The sequence below is a fragment of the Mus musculus genome, chromosome 1 (assembly GCF_000001635.26).
Source record: "Mus musculus strain C57BL/6J chromosome 1, GRCm38.p6 C57BL/6J".
Lineage (NCBI taxonomy): Eukaryota > Metazoa > Chordata > Mammalia > Rodentia > Muridae > Mus > Mus musculus.
In genome coordinates this window covers 119598541-119622462 of record NC_000067.6, presented here as the reverse complement: position 1 = coordinate 119622462, position 23922 = coordinate 119598541, and the positions used below count along the sequence as shown (strand labels likewise).

General features: G+C 39.2%; 1 protein-coding gene across 6 annotated transcripts in view; it reads left to right on the top strand.

The window, feature by feature from the left end:
* Epb41l5 (erythrocyte membrane protein band 4.1 like 5) overlaps window positions 1–23922 on the top strand; it is a 104065-nt gene that overhangs the window by 26634 nt on the left and 53509 nt on the right. For all 6 annotated transcript variants that reach the window (XM_006529399.4, XM_006529398.2, XM_006529397.2 and 3 more), the window contains exons 5-16: window positions 499–577; window positions 1744–1788; window positions 2244–2296; window positions 4789–4909; window positions 5012–5099; window positions 5974–6062; window positions 7048–7117; window positions 13177–13346; window positions 14370–14476; window positions 17208–17235; window positions 22226–22265; window positions 23343–23458. In XM_006529399.4, coding sequence (XP_006529462.1) covers window positions 499–577; window positions 1744–1788; window positions 2244–2296; window positions 4789–4909; window positions 5012–5099; window positions 5974–6062; window positions 7048–7117; window positions 13177–13346; window positions 14370–14476; window positions 17208–17235; window positions 22226–22265; window positions 23343–23458 — 1006 coding nt within the window. The remainder of the gene's footprint in view (window positions 1–498; window positions 578–1743; window positions 1789–2243; window positions 2297–4788; window positions 4910–5011; window positions 5100–5973; window positions 6063–7047; window positions 7118–13176; window positions 13347–14369; window positions 14477–17207; window positions 17236–22225; window positions 22266–23342; window positions 23459–23922) is intronic.

Here is a 23922-nt window from a genome sequence, read left to right as displayed (position 1 = left end):
GTGTCTGGTTCCCACAGTCTGGCTTATCCCTGCAGTGTCGAATTTCAGGGTAGGTTAACTGCCTTTTTGAAATACAAACTTTATAAAATATAAACTTTGTAAAATATTGGGGCAGAGCTGCTGGGAACATAGCAGTTAGTGAGTCCACTGGACTGGATTTGAAAGTGTGGGATGCTTGGCCTTGAGCTATTTCATGTTGGCGATACTCAGTGCTCACTAGAAGGACAGTCAGCCGGTTTTCCAGGCTGTTTGATTGTTCCACTAAGATGGCCCTGAAGTGTTAGAATTAATGTTTGACAGACGAATGAGATATTGCTGTGCTGTGCTTGGTATACTTTAAAACTTTTGTTGTCAAATGTTAGCTTATGTTGTACTTTGAAGTAGTGGTACAATAATCTGTTCTTTCCTTTTATACTTAGTAACTTTCAGCAAACTGTCTGACTGAAGATTACTAGTAAATTAATAAAAATTAAAGCTCTTTTCTTTTTTTAATGGCAGTTGGTTCACCCTATTGTCTTCATCTTCGAGTTAAGTTTTATTCCTCGGAACCAAATAATCTTCGTGAGGAGCTAACCCGGTAAGACAGAGGTGTGTCAGGAGTGTTCAGAGGTGTGTCAGGAGTGCTAAGACCTTGAGAAGACCGATTTTAGTATTCTCTAACCTTATCAATAAAAGTGTCAGACGAATTTTAATTCTACAACAAGATGTTTTAAGATGTTGCATTCCAGCCACATAGCTCATGCCTATAATCCCAACACTCAGGAAACTAGGGCAGGAGGATTACTGTGAATTCAAGGCTAATCTGAGTCCCAAAGTGAATTTCAGGCTAGTCCAAGCTACAGTGTGAGACCTTGTCTTAAAATATTAAAAATAATTAAAGTGTTTGATTCTTTTATTTGTTGTAAAACATGAAGTGCTGATTTTCATGCATTTGTTGGGGGTGGCCAGTGAGTCAGTTGATAAGGTTTTAAACAGAATTGATAACGTGTTAACAATTTCATTCTTAGGTTTATTGACATTCACTATAATCTGTCTTCTGTTAGTATGTATGCCTTTCTTTATTTTACACTGCCTCTTTATTGCATATGTATTCCTTCTTGGTGAAGAAGCTGAGTTGTTAAGAATACCTTTTGAGGGATTTGCTTTTGTATTCCCTGCTGTTATCCTTACAGCCCTCATATAGAAGGTATATGAGGATTATCAGGTCCACTTCCCCGACATCCTTCTGGCATTTTCTCTGAAGTTGCTCTGCTCTACTCAGCCCTCTGTCCTGACTCTTACTTCAGACTTGCTTACTCCCTCCCTCCTTTTTCCTGTTTTGTTTTTCCCCTTACACATTTTTCTGCAGTGAAATTCTGTAATTAAGGATGTTCTCTTAGCCAGGCAGTAGTGGCTCATGCCTTTAATCCCAGCACCCAGAAGGCAGAGGCAAGCAGATCTCTGAGTTGGAGGCCAGTCTGGTCTACAGCGTGAGCTCCAGGATAGCCAGGGCTACACAGAGACCCTGACTTGCAAAACCAAACCAAAATAGAACATTTTCCCAGGGTATGTTTGTGCACACCCTTAATCTTAGCAGCTGGGGGACAGAGGCAGGAAGATCTCTTGAGTTCCTAGCCATTTAGGGCTGCATAGCAAAATCCTGTTTGAAAAAAAGAAAAGTATTCTCAAGTTAAAATTATAGAATTTTTTTTTCCTAGAGTGAATTGTTCTATTTAGCTAATTTGTGCCTTTTATTTTTCTTAGGTATTTATTTGTTCTTCAGCTAAAACAAGATATTCTCAGTGGGAAGTGAGTATTAAATTATTTAGTACATAACTGCAAAATTCTTGAGTAGTAGAAAAATAATTTAGAAAATAAATTCAAATTCAGTTCAGGGTTGGAGAGATGATGACTCAGCAAGCACAGAGTCTGCGTTTCATCCCATCTGCTCATATGAAACCCAGGAGCAGTGTGGGCATCTGTGGCCCCAGTGCTAAGGGCTCACTGGCTGGCCAGCACTGTAGCTAAAACAGTGAGCTCGAAGTCCAGTGCCAAGCACTGTCTCCAGCAGAGTTATGTGGAAAGAAACAAAGGAAGATACTTGATATGGCCCTTTGGTCTCCACATACACACACATGGTCAAGTGCACTGCACACAAGTGAACACACATAAGTTCAAAGTTGTGTAAAAACAAATGCTTGAGGTGCTATTCAGCTTAAAATTGAGATTATAAATTGACGGAAAAATTTATATTTTGATCTCAGGTTAGAGTGTCCCTTTGATACAGCAGTTCAGTTGGCAGCTTATAATCTGCAAGGTACGTGATTCTTGTGCTTGATTAAGGCTGAAACATAATTCTTTTGTGTGATACTTGTTTAAGAAAAAAAATTCAGTGACAACCTAGGGAAACTACAGCACTGTTTCTATGTGAATCTACCAGCGTCGGGCTTTTGAATTCTGCTTGGTTTTAAAGGACTTCTTTTAAAAGTTGTTGTCTTCAGGCCTTTCCCTCTCAATTCTTTGCTATTTTTATTTTTTCTTCCTTTTTTTTAAAAGTTATTTTGCATTAAGGGTATAGGTATTCTGTCTGCAATTATGTCTGTACACCATGTGTGTGCCTGGTGTCCATGGATGGCAGATGAGGGCATTGATCCCCTAGAACTAGAGTTACAGACAGTTGTAAACTGCCATGTAGGTGTTGAAAATCAAGCCCAGGTTCTCAAGAGAGCAGCCACTGCTTCTCACTGAGGAGCCCCTGCTCCTTATCCGTCTGTAGTACAATGAAACAGTTGGCAGCCTGCCTCCTGGTAATTGAATAGACGTTAATATAGAACCCTAGGTTGATTGCTTTTCCATAAGTAACAGAAGAGTAAACTAGCATGGTTGATCATGGTTGCTACATGATCCTTTCTTTAGTCTTCTTAAAAATGAGTTCATGGAGACTCAGGACATACTTAGACAAGATGGGGCCAGTACATATTTTAAAGCTCCAATTGGTCACTCTAAAGTATTCCTTAGTAAATGAGGTTAGTGGAAAACTTAGCCAAATGTTTAAATTGCTTCTTGCTAAACTTGGGGATTTTCTCTTAAAAGTTGACATTTTAAAGGAAAACTATAATTTGAGTCTAGGAAACAGTTCTCGTGTGTGTGTGTGTGTGTGTGTGTGTGTGTGTGTGTGTGTGTGTGTATAAAATGAATGATATTGTAATTAGAGTTAATGATGCTCACAACTATGTTTTTGCCTTAGTAGTTGTACATTCTCATCATTCTAAGATCAGTAGTGTTTGTCACTGTGTAGATTATAAAACTACATTTGTGTGTTTTATCAGACCTAATGTTTTCACTTATTTTGGATATCTATTATTAAAGCATATTTTCCTGGTGATAAGAATTTTTATCTAATTTGGCTTTTTTCATTATTGAAATCTGTCTCCAAATTAAAACGTGCTTTCTATCTCCATAATGAAGGGGAGACATAAATTTAAAAGCGGTACTTGTGTCTTTTTGCCCCCCTTGACAGCTAAAGTACATGCATACAAATAAGGTTTATGTGGGATTGATAGATCACTTAGTGAGGGTTCTTAATCTGTGGGTAGAAAGATACCAGTATGTGGCCCCATATCAATATCTGCCAAAGTCTCCTAGAATTTTGGAGCTGAGACAGGCAGATCCAAGAACCTGATGGCCATCCAAACTGGACTTAGACCATAAGCCAGAAAGCAGTAGGAGGAAACACCTGACATCCTGTTGTGGACTCTGCATGCACAGACGTAGGTTTGTGTCTTCAAACACTCCAGTGTATATACCTCCAGTGTATATACCAGTGTATATACTCCAGTGTATATACCTCACAGAGAATTATAGAAAAGGATTACAGCATGCATCTTGGGTGGTGGGTTTTTTTGTTTTGATAGCAGGTGACTGTCTTTTTTTTTTTAATTTATTTTTTTTAATTAGGTATTCAGGTGATTGTCTTTTAAGAATTAAGGTTGGGCTGGAGAGATGGTTCAGTGGTTAAATTTCTAGCAACCACATGGTAGCTCACAACCATCTACCCTAGGACCTGATGCCCTCTTCTGGCATGTAGGTATACATGCAGATAGAGCAATTATATACATTAAATAAGTAAATAAATCTTTAAAACATGAATTAAAAGTCAAAGTTTTTTCTCTATGGAAATACAGAAATTTATTTTCAAAAGCTAAGCATTAATATATGTCAATATATTAATAATAAATTAGAAATGTATATTTAAAAGTCACCAACAACAAATGTGATTTATATTGTCTTACTTTGTTATTGCCATGACAAAGTACCATGACCAAAGCATCTTAAAAAAGAGAGCATTTAATTTGGCACTCAGTTCCAGATGTAAGAGTCTATGACCATTATAGCAGGGAGCATGCCACCAGGCAAGTAAGCATGTCACTAACAGGAACTGAGTGCACATCTGCAAGTATGAGGCAGAGAGAGAGCTAACTGGGAGTGGCATGGAAGTTTTAGACCTAAGGCGGTTCATTAACACACTTTCTCCAACAAGTTGCCTCTGAATCTCTCCCAAACAGTTCTACCAGCTTTGGACCAAGCATTCCTGAGCCTGTAGGGGTTCGTCTCAAACCACACTGCATACGTGTACAGACCAATTCAAGTCTAAATTAGATTTATTAGAGCGGAATGGTCTAGGCATTATGAATAGCTGGTAGCTTAAGAAGGAGCTTTACTGATCTTAATCTTTGTTTACAAAATGTTTTTTAAAGCATTTTCTTGGTGTCACTAACATGACATAACTGTGTTAACTTGTATTTGTAGCTGAACTTGGCGACTATGATCTTGCTGAACATAGTCCTGAACTGGTCTCTGAGTTCAGGTTTGTGCCCATCCAGACTGAAGAGATGGAACTGGCTATTTTTGAGAAATGGAAGGAATACAGGTAGCTCGTTATTTCATCACATTTTAAATATCACCAACATCATTGTTCATTTTTTTTCCGCTCTTGTTTATGATCTTATAATTACTATATTTAAATTTTCAGAGGTCAGACACCAGCACAAGCAGAAACCAATTACCTGAATAAAGCCAAATGGCTAGAAATGTATGGTGTTGATATGCACGTGGTCAAGGTAAGCCTTGTGTTGTGGTACCTGTTTTAAAATTTTATTCTGGAGCTAGCAGGATGGTTCAGCAGATATGAGCAAGCATGTGCTGTTCTTGTAGAAGTCCTGAGTTCAGTTCTCAGCACCTGTGTTGAGATCCACATAAATGCCTGTACTTCCAGCTCCAGGGGATCTGACACCTCTCTTCTGGACTCAGTAGACACTTGTACCCAATGTGTATATACATATAATTTAACAATAACAAAATTAAATCATTTTTTAAAAATCCATTTTAGGATTAAAGGCATAGAATGTGAATGCTACGGTATTTGGGCAGGCATAGAGTTTCTATAGAATACCTCTGAGTATTTTGGATGTGTAGTAAGGAAAATGGTTGAAATTAGATATCGAGAGACTAGAATCACCTGGGATTGGTAGCACAAACCTTTAATCTGGGCATTCAGGAGGCAGAGGCAAATGGATTTCTTTTGAGTTCAAGGCCAGCCTGTGTAGAGACCCTAACTTACAAAAACAAACATCAGAACAAAACAAAAGACTGGAGTCTAAAGAAAGATTGATCATGAAACAAGAGAAAACTAAAGTTCCCAGAATTATCTAAAATCCTTGTATAAATGTGATTTTTACATTGAGAAAAAAAATTAGGTTACTTTTTATTTTTATTATTTGTGATACCACCAATGCTCACTATTGAGGAGACTTTACTAAAAAGTAAAGATTGACACTTTATAACCTGAAACGGATTATTTGTCAGAGACATCTAGATTATAATTTTAGCCTGTATATAATTATATTTTATTTAGTGTGAAAAAAGATCCACTTGTATGAAAATATGAAACCTGCTTCATGTGTACAAACACTTTATTTTCTCTCCTTACATTAGGCTAGAGATGGCAATGACTATAGTTTGGGACTGACTCCAACAGGAGTCCTTGTTTTTGAAGGAGAGACCAAAATTGGCTTGTTTTTCTGGTAAGCAGTGTCTTGTTTTTAATGAGTCAATGTATCTATATCATTAGTGAATAAAAAGGTGTGGAAACGAATGCTGAGAGGTTTGCAAGTGAAGGAGGCTACTGTTTCCTGTTCTTCCCTTACTCATCTGTAACCTCTCTCCCCAGAGGCAAACTTAAGTACTCTAGGTCTGTAGCCCATTAGTTTCAACGTGTGTCAGTGCATGTCTTAGTATTCTTACCTCGTGTTGTATACTTACGACATGTTTCTTACACGATTCCCGCCCTCCCCCCACCTGCCCTCCTGTGGCTCTGTCATTCTTAGTGTTTTCCATAGGCTCTCTTCCCTTCATGGGAAGGGAGGAGATGGGAGTGCTTCTGTTCCTACTTTTCAAGCTTGGCTCCTCCTTTTTCCCAATTTCCATCTTCCATACTTAGAGTTATTGTACAGATTTCATAGCCCTACAGCATAGAATTGGGAAGCTGTTTACATTACTACATTTTTGTTAGAACTAAGTCAGAGTTTTGGCATATGTTATAGATAAGAGCTAAAGTTTTGTAATATGCCAAGACTGTTGACTTCAAGACTTTCCACCTAAACTCAAATTCATTTCCAGGTGTTAGTGGGTAAAAACAGTATTGGAAATCATAATCAGTGAGAGTTTCTTATATGCCCTTTAAAAATACATATAATGACTTTTTGCTATAACTAATTCCTGTGTTGTTTAATCTTGAAACATTTTACCTAGGGTTACAGAATTTATTATGCCACATTAGGGGTATGCAAAATACACTATATTTCTTATTTCCTTTATAATTTTAATATCTGATAGATGGGAGCATCATTTTGTTAGTTGGTTGCTTTTGAAATATGTGTTTGCCTTTCCTTTAGAGACTTTGACAGGCGGGGCTGGCTGTGTTTTCCTTACCAGTGTTGAGAATTAAGATGAAGAAACGTACTTGATGGAGAAGATTTCCCCTAATCTGTTGATCTTATATTATTACAGGCCCAAGATAACCAGATTGGATTTTAAGAAGAATAAGTTAACTCTAGTGGTTGTGGAAGATGATGATCAGGTAGGAACTTACTGTATTACTTGCTTAACAGTTATGTGGTAAACAGGTGGTGGTGTACCTCATTGTATGGAGAGCCATAAAACAAAAGCTTAGCGTTGCATATACCTTGAAGTAAAATTCCCCATTCAGTTCATTTTATGCCACTAAGCTTAAAGATAATATAAATGCATGTTTGTTTTTGTAGTGTACAGTGGTTACATTTAGATGACTATGCTTTTATTCCTAATGAAATTTTTAAGAAAATAAGCCAGTTGCCTTTTATCCCAATACTCTGTAGGCTTGTACTCTTGTACTCTGTACAAGTGGATCTCTGAGTTCAAAGCCAGCCTGCTCTACATAATGAATTTCAGGCCATTTAATCCTGGCCAGTAGTGAGACCCTGTCTCAAATAAACAAAAGAGATCCACCTGGTGGTATTCTTTACGATAAAATGTGATTTTATATTTTTGTTAATTTTCTTTTTTTACATAATTTCAGTGTGCTCCCATTTAAAAATGATATCCTCTTAGCTTTTATCATATTCGGGTATGTTTTCATGTTTCCATTCAGCTTATAAGTGACCTTTTGTTTTTACTTCTATAAGAAGTGGTAAGCAGAGGCAACAGTTATGTTTTAACAATTTTCTGAAGTTTGGAAGATAAAAGATTTTAGAATCATAGTATTTTAAGTTTCACTTCTTTTAATTGTTAAAGACCAGGTGAAAAGTCTCTTGTATTGTGATAAGAGCCTACATTTCTCGGTAGTTATGAAGGATATATGTGACCTGATTAAGTATACTAACTGCCCAAAAGAGTCTGACTGTATTCTGTCTTTCATACAGACAGGTCACTTGTGATAGAACGTCTCTGAATATTTGACATTAGTAAGATGTGGAATTGACATGAAAGAACTTTATAGTACAGTAGTGAGTGTTTGTGGTAGTTGTATATCTGGGTCTTTTAAAAGAGATTTTGTATTTGAGAATTTCCTACCTGCATATGATATTTTGTCATCCGGTTACCCCACACTGCCTCCCCGATGGTCCTTTCCCTTCCCCATTTTTTTATTTGCTTTTTGTTTTACAGTACTTCACACAGGAAAAAGTGGGTACATTTCAAGTTGTTGTGTCTTTTGTTGGGGGGTTGTTTTAATTTTGGATAATTTCATTTTTTCCCTCTTGTTTACATTTCTCTAGATGTGTTTCATAAAACCAGGGACAAGTCACAAGAAATGCAAAGTTTCCAAGTTCTGTTTTGTTTGTTTGTAATGGTATTTTAGATTTGTATTTTGTTTAGTTCCTAGAAATTTACAGAGCTACCTTTTTTATCTTGGTGAAGTTTGATTTTAAACTTTCTTACCAAAAATCATACACTGTAGGACAGTGAGATGTTCACTATGTGAAGGCGCTTCTTCTCAAGCCTAATGACATGCGCTTGATCCTTGGGCCATACATGACTGAAGACAGAAACCAACACTGATTGTCCTCTGACCACCGTGCATGTGTCACGTACACATGTACATACACACAAACAACACAGGCTTTTTTTTTTTTTTTTTGTCCTGGCACTAACTCTGTAGACCAGGCTAGCCTCCAACTTAAAGATCTGCCTGCCTCTGCCTCTTACAATATCTCCATCTCATGCAATGTTCCCCGAGCTTTAGACTGTAGGGGTTATAGTAATTGGGGGTCTAGCACCCATGGTCATAGTGGGTTTTCAAGGTTCCCTGGCCTCACCATCCATAAGTAGTTGGCTGAGTTTACAGGACTCAGCATGGATTCCCTCTAGTAAGCAGACCTTAAGTTCAATGAAGTGCCTGTCGGGTCATGCCAAGATGTAAGTGCCACTATTGTACCTTTAGGATGGTTTTGCTATGCTGGTCATTGTTGTGACTTGTAGACATTTCAAGTAGCCAGCTAGACCTACTTCTTTGCTTTCTCACTTGGCAGCTTTTACAGCTCCTTCTAATACTGAGGTAGTCATCAAGGAGGAGCCTTACAGGTCAGATCCGGATTGAGTCCTCCAATCCTGGGTCCAGAGTATGTTGTGTCTTTAGCAGTACAAAAGTACCTTCTTTTCCTGGAAGGCACTAAATATAATGGCAATAGCCTATGTTATTTTGAGGAGGAGAGTCTCTTGGTTTTTCCTAACTAACAACTTAAAAGTAGGTTTTAAGTATCTGGCACTGTTTTCTTTGTTAGATAGTAATTGGTTTTGGAGTGGGAAACATTGTCACCGTAAGTGGCCTGAGAGAGAGAGAGAGAGATTGATTTTAAATAAGCATAGAATAATTCCTGGTAGCTTTTTCTGACATCCTTGGTGTTATTTGTCCCTCCTCCTTGCCTCTCTCCTCTTTATAGCAACAGTGTCCTACAGTTCCCCTTTTTAAGGCTCCAGCCCCCCCCCCCCATGGTCCCTTTTTACTCCCGGTTTCCGTAGTTACTTCAGGCTGTATAATCTAAAGCTGTAAAGATCTAAAGATTTGTTGCAATCTGCAAATATGAGAGGACATGGAGCATGTCTTTCTGGGTCTGGATTACTCAGTATACTATTTACCTACAAGTTATATTTTATATTTCTTTACAGCTGAGCTAGTATCTATGTGATACAATGTGAAGTCCTTTGAACATGGGTCAAAAATGCTGTAGCTCATTCATATATAACAGTCTTTGTCTTAGTTTTTTTGTTCTGTTTTTAGAATTTTCCAAACTGGTTTCCAGGGTGAGTGCACCAGTCTGCATTCTACCAACAGTGAATTGGTGATTCCTGTCCTCAAGTCCTCACCATCGTTTATTGCTGGGTGTTTTCACCTTTGCCATCCTTTGCATTTCCCAGGTTGCTAAAGATGTTGAATACTTTTTGAGATGCTTCTTAGCCATTTTAATTTCTTCTTTTGAGACCTCTGTTAAGATCTTTAATCTACTTTTTAATTGGGTTGTTTGTTCTTTTTCTTTTTGTTTTTTGTTTGTTTTTGTTTTTTTCTTACTGTTTTGAGTTCTTTATATATTCTGAATACTAATCCTCTGTAGTGTGTATAGCTGGAAAAGATGTCTCCCACTTTTTGGGCTTCTTGTAATTGTTGCTTTTATTTTCTCTAATGGAGGGATGAGATGAGAGCCATACCCAAGATGTGCGATGCGAATACAGTGTTTCTTTCTCTCTTCTAACTATCCCTAGGTCTAAGCCTAGATGCTTCTAGCCTCCATACAATCTAATCTTCCAAGAATACTGACTCAATCCAGCTTCTCTCAGCTTTGTGTGAGTTGCTCTACTTGGCTTCATACTAACTTTGGTAATATGTTCTAATCTTCTGGCTCCTTCTCAGTTCAAATATGACTGCTTCCTTCTACAAACTGGCATTACCTTCATCGTTAGGGATTAAAGGTGTGTACTAAAGATTTATCTTCATTCTAGCCAGATCATTATATAATCCAGCATGTCTACATTCTGGCCAGACCATATATACCTAGAAGGTCTTTGGATGTGATCCCTTGCCAAAGTAGCCAGGTTGCTGGTCTATTTCTTCTATACATAATTGTATGCTTCCTTTGCTGTAGATAAGCCTTTGAGTTTTATGAGATACTACTTGTCAGTTGTTGACTTAATTACTCAGCAAATGGGGTCCAGTCTAGAAAGTACTTTCCCACACCTTTATCTTACAGGTCGATGAGGTGCTTTCTTCCAACATTCTTGTGGCTTCGGTTTTCCCTTCTTCCCTTGGGATGTCCAGCACTGCTGCACACCAAGTAGGGAAGGATGGAGTGGAGCCAGGTTCCATGGTCTCTGTCTTCCCTTAGAGTGTCTGGGCCCTGATGCGCACTGTATAGGAAAGGATGAAGCAAATTCTGAAATGGGTGGGTCACCAGGATCCCCGTCCTGGAGTGAATTGGGGTGGGGGCGGAGTGTTACAGCTCTCTTAGATGATAGTCAGTGAAACAGCTTGTGTGCATATACTTTATTAGGGGAATCAAGGGATATATACATATGGACCCCTAAGAGTGGGTAGGGGTTCTTAGGTAAAGTTTCATTGGCTGAGGTTTAAAGTTCTTGGGATACTTCATTTGCATGGAGAAGCATTCCAGGAAGTTGCACCTGTCACTTCTCCAAGGACTACATGGCATTCCTTAGGTAGAAGATTAGAATCGGGCTCCCCAGAGCAGGCAGAGAAGAGGAAGCCCTGCTAAGGAAAGGAGTCTCCATTTTTGCACCCAGGAAGATCTATCTGGACATGATAGACCTTAGTAGCCAGGTACAACATAATCTTGAATTCCTCATTTTCCTGCCTCATCCTTCTGAATGCTGGCATTCCAAGCATATTCCATCACACTCAGCTACAATCAAAAGAGCTCTTTTAAATTTATGTAATGTGTATGGGTATTTTGTCTGCATGTGTGTTCATATACCACATGGATCCCAGTGCCTATGGAAACTAGAAGGGGGTTATAGGAGAAGACGAGGTCTCCTGGAACTAAAGTTACACTGTTACTGAGCCACCATATTGTTGCTGGGAATTGAACCCAGGTCATCTGGAATTGCTGCTAGTGTTTGTAACTAATTAGTCACCTCAGTGGTTCCTGAAGAGGTCCTGACTGAAAATAGTTTGTTACTAACACTTCCCTCTTTGTGTGAGTATAGATGTTGTCTTAGTTTAAATTTTATTGCTATTGCCATGATCACAGCAACTCTTAAAAGGACAATATTTAATTGGGGCTGGCTTACAGCTTCAGAGGTTTGGTCCACTGTTGTCAAGGTGGGAAGCATGGTGGTAATGGAGGCAGACGTGGTGCTGGAGGAGATGAGAGTTCTACATCTTGATCTAAACACAAAAGAAGATTGTGGTCATAAGACCACAAAGCCTCCCCACAGTGACACACTTCTTCAGACAAGGCCACACCTACTCTAATAAGATCAAATCTTGTAATAGTGTCACTCTCTATGGGCCAAGCGTTCAATCATATGAGTCTATGGGGCCATTCCTACTCAAACCACTGCAGATATGACTAGTCTGTTATGAAAACATAAGATATAATTATGTGTTTAGGTATATGTGGTCATACTTTAATTGATAACCTGATAACCCTAGTTCTTTGTCGCATTTTGGAGTTGTTTGGTTTTTTTTTTGGCTTTCACTCTGTAGTCCTGGATACCTTGGAACTCAGGACTCAGGACTCAAACTTGTGATCCCTCTGCCCTATCTTCTGGATGCTGGGATTCCAGGCATGGAACACCACATCTAGCTTTAGCAAGTCTTACTAGCTTTAGCATGGTTTATTAAAGCACATACTGGTGTTTTGGTTGGTTGGTTTGGTTTGGTTTTTAATATTTGGTGACAGGGTCAGGATGTCCTGGATCTCTCTCTCTCTAGACCAGGGCTAGCCTCTAACTCTGCCTGCCTCTGCCTCCTTAGTGTTGGGATTAAAGATGTCCATGCCAGCAGCTTAGCACATAATTCTGTTTGTTTGTATCATGGGCTTTTCATGTGTGTTATATGTACTTGTTCGTATGGAATTGTGTATGGAGGTACACATGTGTGTAAATGTCCATGTGGCCAGATACTGGATGTTATTACTCACCACCTTACCTGTTTGCATCAGGGTCTCTACTGAGCCTGGTGCTCACCTATCTGACAAGTCTAGATGGCTGGTCCCCCATCCCACCAAAAAGTTGCCAAGAACAAAGTAGAGGTTTTATTGCTTTTTAAGGTTTATTTCATTTTTAATTATGTGTACAAGGTGTGGGTGGGTGCTTAGTGTAGAGGACCTTGGAAAGTGTCAGGTGTAGAGCTGTTATGAGTTGTCTGATAAGAGTGCTGAGAACCAATCGTGTCCTGAGGTAGCGGTGCCTACACTTAACTATTAAGCCATCTCTCCAGCACCTTTATTGTTTCCTTTTCTGTCTAGCTGGCCTGGAGTTTACTATGCATGCAGTGTTGGCCTTGGCCTGGTGGCATTCCTTCTGTGTCCTCGACTTATAGGCATGTACCACATGCCCAGCTGCCTTTGGTGTTGGTTTGATTGTGTTTCCATTACAGCAATAGAAGACATGGCTAAGTGACTTAATAAACATCGCTTCGTCTTTCAGGGCAAAGAACAAGAGCATACCTTTGTCTTTAGATTGGATCACCCTAAAGCCTGCAAACACTTATGGAAATGTGCTGTGGAGCACCATGCCTTCTTCCGCCTCCGAGGACCTGTCCAAAAGAGTTCCCATCGATCAGGATTCATTCGACTAGGATCCCGATTTAGATACAGGTTCAGTTCCCCAAGTTTTCACATCACTCTTAACTCTTGATTTTACTGGGGTAGAAAAGAAGACACGAGAAATAAAGTATGTTGCCAAAGATATCCACTGGCCAAAATTTTTAAAGAAGTATTGTTATTGTTAATAATTTCTTGACTAGATGGGAAATCAGTTATATTATTGTTATTTATATTAATAAATTTTATATGTAATAAGCCACAATTTAAATTTATGTAACAAGGTAAATTTTCAATCTGACAGGTTTATCTCATACAGAAAATGTATGGGACATTAATATGAACAATACTGTGGCTGAAGGCCAGTTGGCTTTTACCAGCTCCTCTGTCATGAACTGGAAAATGTCTGTTATATTTGAGTAGCGGTCAGTTTGAGTCTTCAGTTAAAGCAGGGATGACAGTGCCCATAGTGTAACGAGTCAGCCACAGAGAGTTCTGAAGATAATTTCTGTTCTACCATGTCAGAAATGCTGAGGGATTTTCTTAGCTGGCAAACAAACAAGTACAAAATTGTTTTTTTAAGTGTATCTAGATACACTTTTGTAGAAATAATCACAGAAAAAGTAACTTCAGTTGGGCCTGAAGATGTAGCCCATTGGTAGAGGGCTTGCCTAGCATGTGTAAGGCCTGAAGTTTAATCCACAGGACCATCAAAGAACTAACCGGAAATCTTGTTCCGGATTACACATTTTGTATTAATTCCTATGGCTAGGAAAGGAGAGGTGCTTCCCTGATAGCATGGACATTTTCTTCTGTTTTAATAGGTAATATATAAGTCTTTATACATATATATAGGTGATATATATACTTAGAAGAAATCCTATGTTATTAATGTTATGTATAATACCAAAGCCTGGAGAATAAAAAATATTTGGATAAAGAGAAAAACAAAACTATCGATGGCAGTAGTTCCCTTCAGCATGCTTCAGTGCAGGATAATATGTATGCAGACATTTTACTCTTCTGCGTCTGGTTGCCTCATACTGTCTTCCTGTTGACTTGCTTCACTTATTTTAGTGGAAAAACAGAATATCAGACCACAAAAACTAATAAAGCAAGAAGATCAACCTCCTTTGAAAGAAGGCCTAGCAAGCGGTATTCCCGACGGACGCTGCAAATGAAAGGTGAAGTGCAGCCCTGCTCCACAGGCTTGTCCTTCCTTCCTGGACAGTCTTCTTGTCCTCACACTTCCTGTTTGCTGGAGAGGAAGCTGCCTGAGTTTTCTCAAGTCTGTTTTAGTTAACTAAAACCATCTTTGTCTGACTTTAATAAGCTGCGTAATATTGGTCCTGTAATTGGCTGACATTAAACTTGGTAGTAATCTCAGTGCAGATGTTCTGGGCAGGGTCACACTTAGTATGTCTTCAGTAGAGTGGTATTTTCTCTCTTGTGTCTTTCAAATCGCGTGATGAAATGCAGTTCCTCCCCTTGGATATTTTTCTAATATTAGCATGTAATGAACATATTTAAATTTTTTTTATTTGTATGTGTGTGTGCACATGCAAACATGCATGTGTGGCATTTTATGCACCCTATAAAGGCCAGTACCCTGGCTTGGAATGTAGGCAGTTGTGAGCTGTCTGGTTTGGATACTGAGACTTGAAACAAGACCTCTGGAGGAGCAGCAGTTACTCATAACCACTGAGCCATTGCTCCGGGCCCAAAGAAGATTTCAGTAAAGATTTTTCCATATTAGGCTGGTAAGGTGACTTACGTGTTAAGTGCACTGTGCTGCCAAGCCTAATGGCCTGAGTCATTTCCCAAGACCTACAAAATAAAAGGAGTTCTCTTCTGACATACACACACCATGACATATGTGTTTCACACAAAGACACAGAGAGTAAGACAATATAAAATGAGTAGATGAAAGCCAGTCATGATGGTGTATGTCTTTAATCCCAGCACTCAGGAAATAGAGGCAGGCAGATCTCTGTGAGTTTCATGCCAGCCTTGTCTCTACTACAAAGTTACTTTCAGGACAGCCAGGACCGTTAAACAGAGAAACCATATCTTGAAAAACCAAATAATAATAATAATAATAATAATAATAAATAAAAAGTATAAATTATATTGTTCCATATTACAATTTACTGTTGAGAAATCCCACAAAATAGAATATTTATCAATGTCTGTTGTGAATAGATATTTACAACATCATAAATGTTATCTGGCATTTAAAATATTTTAACTCTAAAAGAAGTGCATAGTTTTCATTAAAAGATAAATTTAAGTCATCTATAAGATGGAACACAGGGCCCCCAATGGAGAAGCTAGAGAAAGCACCCAAGGAGCTAAAGGGGTCTGCAGCCCTATAGGTGGAACAACAATATGAACTAACCAGTACCCCCAGAGCTGATATCTCTAGCTGCATATGTATCAGAAGATGGCCTAGTCGGCCATCAGTGGAAAGAGAGTCCCCTTGGTATTGCAAACTTTATATGCCCAGTACAGGGGAACGCCAGGGCCAAGAAGTGGGAGTGGGTGGGTAGGGGAGCAGGGCCAGGGGAGGGTATAGGGAACTTTCGGGATAGCATTTGAAATTTGAAATGTATATAAAGAAAATATCTAATAAAAAAATGTGCTTTAAAAAAAAAAAAGATAAAGCTTGGTGGTGGTGGCGCACGCCTTTAATCCCAGCACTTGGGAGGCAGAGGCAGGCGGGATTTCTGAGTTCGAAAACAGCCTGGTCTACAGAGTAAGTTCCAGGACAGCCAGGGCTACACAGAGAAACCCTGTCTCGAAAAACCAAAAAAAAAAAAAAAAAAGATAAATTAAAACTTGTGTTTGGATTTCTACTGAAGCATGTCTACTGTCAGGTTATCATCACCACTTAACAAAAAACTGCCACGCGCTGACTGTGGCGGTGGGTTTTTAAATTAATTTTTCTGACTGATCTGTACTCAAGTTTTTGAGTGGTTGTAAATTTAAATATATGGTTATGAGTTAACATAATTAAATGATAGTTTAAAGCCTTAATACTTCATCCTCCTACTGACAGAATTCAGAGTTAGTTGCCTTAGTCTATGAGACTTAGAGAAAGTTACTTTAAAAGACAGATGTGAGCTGACAGTTTAGTTCATGAGTGAAGTTTCTTGTCACTCAGCTTGACCTGAGTTTGATCTGTGGGGCCCAGGTCATTTCAGAAAGAGAGAATGGACTCCCACACATTGTTCTTTGACCTTATGTATGCTCTGTGACACTGACATACACATGCAGAAATACATTTTTTTAATGGAATTTTAAGACAAATAGATGTTGGGCTGGAGAGATGATTCAGGAGTTAAAAGCAGATACGCTCCTCCAGAAGTTCTTAGCACCTCTGTGAGACAGATCACAGTCACCTGTAACTCAGGCTCCAGGGTCATCTCAGACCTCTTGCCTTCACAGGCTCACTGGGTGCTTATGTACACACTCACATACATGAATTTTTACATAAGTCTTTAAAAATAGAGTAGGGTGCTAGAGAGATGGGTGGGTGGCAGCTCAGTAGTTACGAGAGCATACTGCTTTTACAGAAGATCTGAATTTGGTTCCAGCAACCCACAAGTGGCCTGCAGGTGCCAATAGTAACTCCAGCTCCAAGGGATCTCAGGCTTTCTTTGGAGCTCCGGGTACACTGCACCCACACACACGGACTCAGGTCCACAGAAATAAAAGTAAACCCTTGAAAAAGAAAGGAATAGACCCTCAGAGTGACTGCTGCTGTTGGCCTTCCTGCTCTGACCTGCAGCACAGCCGATGGCTGAGAAGTATGTTTTATAGAGCAGTGAGTTGAGCTTTTACTTTGAATAGTAAAGCAATTTGTTATGCAGGGTGGACTAATAAGATGTTCTCTCTTCTCTTCTCTTCTGTCAGCCAGCACAACACAACCTGAAGATCTTGGGTAAGTACTGCCTTGTAATGTAGGAACTGAGAAGATTTATATAGTTGCAATTGTTAATTAAACAAATATTTGTTGAAGGCCTTGCAAAATGTCAAATTTTCACAGGCATTAGGATTATAAGAAACAAAAACACACCAGATGAATTAATATTCAGAAAAATGAAGCTGTTTACAGAAGTAGAATAGGGTAGGAACAGCTATGTTATTAATTTCAGAGTGTCAGAAGAAAGGTGGGTTTCTAGGTAAAAGCAATTTATTGTAGGCTAAATACAGTCATTGTATATACGTAGTTCCTATTTTCCCATATTGTTTCTGTAAGATCAGTACTGTTGTGCCTGATTCCTTTCTCATTTAAGCTGATCTCTTCTCCTTTCGTTCTTTGGTCAGCTGAAGACTCAGTTTGTTAGCCTTTAATTGATGTTTGCTCTAATATTTGTTCCTTCTCGTTTCTTACAATTTAGTTTGCTCTGGCTGCTTCCTCCTCTTCCGGGGTACTTCTTCTGTTACCCAGAGCCTAGTGTGACCAGATGGGCAAGTGCTCTGCCACCGCTGCCTCAGACCGCTGCTGTGTTTTGTTATTTTCTGTTGGTTTTTAAAACAGAGCCTCACTTTGCAGCCCTAGCTGGCCTGGAACTTAGTTGTTTGAAGCCAGGTTTTTTGTTTTTTTTTAAGATGGCCCACTGGCCTTAATTATGTGGTCCTTCTGCCTTAGCTAACTAAGTGCTGGGCATTAGAATGATGCAGCACCCACCCAGCTTCCTTGTCCTTTTGGTGTTATCTTAAAGTGGGGTTAAGATGGGCTATGTAGGGCTGGCCAGATGGCTCAGTGGTTAAGAGCACCGACTGCTCTTCCAAAGGTCCTGAGTTCAAATCCCAGCAACCACATGGTGGCTCACAACCACTCGTAATGAGATCTGACGCCCTCTTCTGGTGTGTCTGAAGACAGCTACAGTGTACTTACATATAATAAATAAATAAATCTTTAAAAAAAAAAAAAAAGATGGTCTATGTACCCTACACTAAATTTCAACTCTGTCCTGGTAATCCTGGTGGGATTACAGGCCTGAGCCAACCATACCCAGGATAACGTCTTTAAATACATAAATAACAATTTCAGCTGTAAGGTTCCCCTTGAGCACTATTTAGTTGCATTCTGTAAACCTTGGTGTGTTTTGTTTGCATTTTTGGTTTGTCCCACTTTATTTTCAAAAACAGCCATGTATTTGGTGTCTTCCAGATGCTTATTAAACAGTTAGAGTCAAAGCTGGGTGTGCTGGCACACAAGCCTTTAATCCCAGCACTTAGGAGCCCAGAGGCAGGTGGGTCTAGATTTCCATGAGTCTGATGCCAACCTGTTCATAAAGCAAGATCTTGTCTCAGGAAGGATAGCAATAACAGTAGTAGTAGTAATAATAATAATAAGTGGCAATGGTAATAATAATAATGATAATACAAATCAGATTCAGACCAATACCTATAAACATAACTTTGTGTGGGATGTGGCTGAATGGGTCTGTCTGTCTGTGTGTCTGACTTAGAACTCTTCAAAAGAGGTTTGTTATTTTCAGATACTGAGTAGTCATTTTATATATACATATAAAAGTTAAATATATATGTGTGTGTGTGTGTGTGTGTGTGTGTATAATCTACCCTTTTTTTAAGATCTATTTATTGTTATATGTAGGTACATTGTAGCTGTCTTCAGACACACCAGAAGAGGGCATCGGATCTCATTGTAGATGGTTGTGAGCCACCATGTGGTTGCTGGGATTTGAACTCAGGAACTTTGGAAGAGCTCTTACCCTCTGAGCCATCTCACCAACTCCTCTACCTTTTTTTTTTATCTTTCCCTGAACTATTTAGAATCTGTGCTTGTAAGGAAATTGGGAACTAATGTTGTCTCTGTGTTTTTAAATGGTGTTGTTTTCTTTAGTAGGTCATGTCTTACTTTCCTGAAACAGCCTGGGACATGGCATTTGACCTTAAAGAGTAGCAGAAATGGGAACAAAATATTTAAGCAGTGACATGATGTGAAATAGTTAAGGATTTTATTTGCAAAGTAAAAAAGCCTCTTCTGTAAGGTGTTCTGAAGTACTAACTTTTAATTACAGCACAGTGAGAATAAGCATGGTCTCTTTCCTAGAATTGAAGTTAATTTCACTTTAGTGGATAAATGTCATTTTCTCTTCGTTAGTGATACTTTTGACTCTAGAAGACCACAGAAACAGGCTACTGGTGGCCCTTTGGAGGGAGGAAAGGGAAGGGAGTCATGATATAATTATGTTATAATCTCAAAAATTATACAAAACAAAATTGAGTGGCTCACAACTTCAGGTGATCTGCGTTGGCTTCCAATGACACAGGTGTATGTACTCATGCATAGACACATGCACATAAACGTGTGTGCGCGCGCGCGCGCGCGTGTGTGTGTGTGTGTGTGTGTGTGCGTGCGCCAGTGTGTGTGGGCTTTCAGAAGTTAAATGATGAGAGAGTGCCATCCCTCCTGAAGTAATCTCATATAGTACTCTGGAAAACCTGAGTTTGTGTTGGCATCCATGCCCTTTGCCCTTGCCGTTCTGTTTGCATGACTGGTTTTGCTCCAGTGGACTGTGGAGAACAGCCATTTTTATAGGGTACAACTATTTGACCTAAGATGTTTCTTGACCTTGTACTCTGCTCTTGAATAGAATATACCAGTTTGAGTAACAGTTTTGTAAGTCTGTCTTTTTCCTTGTAATATTTCCCCTTCTTGTGAGCTTGAACTAAAAGTACACTGAGAAAAGTTAGTGTTTTAAAGCATAGTTGATGGTTTTGTTACAAATACGGTTTCCTCCCACTGGAGCTTCCTTCTCCTGAGTGAGGAGACTGAGCAAGTGCCTTTGTACCTGGGTTAGAGCAGCGCTGAGACAGGAAAGGGGAGGAGAGTAAGTAGGTGCTGTTCATGAGCAGAAAATGGGTCAGTTGTTGCATGTGGGACTCTCCCGAGGCTCTTCTCTAAGGTGCTCGGAATATACATTTAGAATCAGAAACCAAGTTACTACTAAGTGTCTTGAATTAACTTCAGTTGTCTCTTTATCACTATTGCTTGGTTTGTTTGCTTGTTCTTGTCTTTGTGGAACTAAGCCTCAAAACCAGGTCTCCTGGATGTTAGACGAGCTTTCTACCAGTGAGCTACGTCCCAAGCCCTACTTTTTAATTATTAAGTTCAGATTCAAAACAGGAAGTTGCGATTTAGTTAATATGACTTGATTTTTTTTCTCAAGTTTAATTTTTTTTTTTTTTGTTACTACTGAAGTTATTAAGTGCTATAAGAAACGTTTCAAAGTAAGACGTGAACCATAGACTCATTGAGGCTAACTTTTGCTCCAAACAAGTTCGGTGAGATTTTACATATAGACTAGGAAGTCACTTTAATCAGGATACTGTAGTCTGGGAAGAGCAACCACAGCTCCATAGCAAAAAAGGGCAGAGGGAGCTGGGACTGGATGATAGGTGTCCTAGACATTGTTCAGCATCCTTAATAGTGATACTGTAACTGAGATTCAGTGCTGAAGCATGGTAGCTGCTCTTCCAGAGGACCCAAGCTTCACTCCCTACTTGCACATTGGGCTGCTCACGACTGTGTAACTCCAGTTCCAAGTGATCCAAGCCACCTTCCTGCCTTTTCAGGCACCCTCATACATGTGTGCACATAAGCATACACACACATACACACAACATACATGTAAATAAAAATAGAATGAATCTTTTTTAAGTGTGAGGGATAGAATTATTTTTAAAAATTAACCTATAATAAATGAAATATGGGGAAGGAAAACCAACCAGTTAGGTCAGTAGTTCTCAACCTGTGGGTCCTAACCCCTTTAGGGTTACATACTTGCTATTTACATTACGATTCATAACAGTAGCAAAGCTACAGCTATGACGTATCAACAAAATAACTTTATAGTTAAGGGTCAGCCACACGAGGCACTGTGTTAAAGGGTCACAGCATCAAGAAGGTTATGAGCCACTGGGTGAGATTATATAGACTTCTAAAAACTTCAGAGATCTGGAAGAGAGAAACTTGAAGGTTCCAAGTATAGATAATACTAGGATGGGAGTGCTTGGTACCCTGTTTGGCCAATGGCACCTGATGAGAGCATGTGTTGGGAGATTGCTAGTAATGTAAGGCACAATTGTGTATATGGAAAATATAAATACCCATAGAAAAGTGATAGTAAATGTGACAGTTGTAGTTTGAGAAACCACCAAAACAATTTCACTGGAACAAAACATGAACATTGTTGGTGCTGCTTTGATAGTGTATATTTCATCTCAGAAAGTCAAGCTGCTGGAATGGTGCCCTCCCTTAAGCTCAGCACTCCAGAGGCAGTGGGCACGCTAGTCCACATAGCAAGTGCCAGCTCAGCCAGCACTATGTCATGAGACCCTGCCTCAAAAAAAAGAAAGAAAGAAAGAATTTTATATGTAGGATTTCTTTAACTTAGAATGTTTTATCTTATTAGTAATAAAAGAAAAAAAACATGCATCATTAAAAATAAAAGTTAATGAAAAATTACAGGTAAACTTTGTATGTGCATATGTACATATGTCAGACTTATCAAAAGACTATACAGTTATGCTTTTGGATCTTATTTTCTCAGTCTTACAATGATTTGGTTGCAAAGCATGAATTGATACCTTAGATCTAAGATAGGTGAACTCATAATCACAAGATGTTACTGTTTTGGTGTCATGAAAAAAATTAAAGTATGCTATAAAATAGCACTTTAATATGCAAGTTAGATACATATTTTTAAACTTTGAACTTAGTTTATATTCATTTTGAGGAAATCTTTTTTTAATCAATTTTGTTCCAGTTTGAGTCTGTGTTCACATTTATCTTTTTACATTTTTATTGTATTTTAATTACATTCCACCCTTCCCTTTCCTTACTCCTAACCTTTATTATATACGTTTATTAGTAGGTTTTCTTCTCTTCTTTACAGTGTTCTTAATGCTTCCGCTCAGAAAAGTGACTCCCAACAGGTAAGATAGCAGTAAGTTTCTAAAGTCCTAGAGCACATAGATAATTACAGTGACTGACATGGTATTAGTTGGATTTTTGTAATGTGTGATCTTTTACAAGTTTTGTACATTTTCTTACCCCTATCACATCTCCTATTTTACTAAGACAATGCAAGTAGAACAGATGATTCATAAAACATTTTCTATTCCTATAAATCTGGCACATCAGTAAGTGTGAATGTTCATTTATTATCTAAAATTAGTGTGTAAAATTTAAATTCAAACATTTGACTGCCAGGCTGAGTATCTGCCTCCGTGCCTGGGGTACCCGGAGTGCTGGTAGGCAAAACACAGTCTGTAATGAGGTTTCTCAGTCCCTGTTTTCCTGGGTGGAAACATCAGGGTCTGGGATGATTGCTGTGGTTCCCATTTTCCTGCATACCTAGATGCCACTGGCTTAGTGCTGGGAGTTGGAAAAGGGCTTCCCAGTCAGAGCTGCCCTTTGGGGTGTCCACACAGCAGGCGGAAGGGGAAGGCACAGCCCAGAGAGGGAGTAAGAGTGAGTGCTGAGAGTATGGAGGGACTGGAAGAGAGGCCTCCTCCAGGAGATTTAGCTGCTCTTTATGAGGAAGGCCTTCCCTCCTTGGGCGTCCTGAGGAGAGAGGGTCCTTGCTTGTTGAAACTGCTTCATTTGTTGGCGAATGTGAATGCATACACCTTATTCAGGGTGACCCAGGGATTAAATACCTTTTAGGGGAATAAATGCCTAGGAAGAGGAAGTTCCTTGGCTGAACACTTGGGGACCTATTATTAGCATGGAGAACTCCAAGTTTTATGCTGGGAGAGGTGAGGGTGAAAGCTTAGAATCCCTCCAGACAAAGTCAGAGAAGGAGAAAACCTGCTGACAAGGGAGTCTCCCATTTTGTGCTGAGCTCAGAGACTGTCCAGTCATGGTAGACTTTGATCTTAATTAGCAGAGTTTTCCCACATTTGACCGCATTTATTTACTATATAGATGGCACTCCATTTTAATATCCTGTTTCTTGATGTTAGTGTCTATTTGTTAGTATTTGACTTTCCTTATTCTTCTGTCCAAAGGCTTGGGGTGTGATGTCTCCTGTGCCTGTCACTTCTTCCTCATCCTGTGGCGCTGTGCAGGTGGAGATAGAGAATCTCCCACAGACCTCTGCGACAGAGCAGCACGACAGGAAATGGTTTGTTAACTTCCTAAACCAAAATATTGCTTGCGTAATTGTATTCTAAAACTTAAGCTGTAATCTTAAAGTACTTTAAGTATGATTGAAAACAAAGTATTCATATTTGTGAGCTGAAAAGGAGCCTACTGAGTAGTCGGAGGGGTGGTGAGCCTAAGATTCTGCAGGGACGAGGGAGGACCGTTGTCTACAGGCAAACATAACCCAGCTGGCTTTAGTAAAGTCTGGGAGTGACTAATTTTTCTTATAAAAATTCCAGTTTGGGGAGCTGGAGAAATAATCCAGTGAAAGTAAAGGTATTTATATAAATGGTGAACACACAAATATGGATATTTTGTGGCTTATTTGCTATAATCAGTTGGGTTCATGCTTTCCTAGAGAGCAGTGTGGCTTGGTGAGGGGTACTTTAGAAATGACTTGGGCTGCGTGGTCGTGTTGGGTATCGTCTGTTACTCAGTGCACTT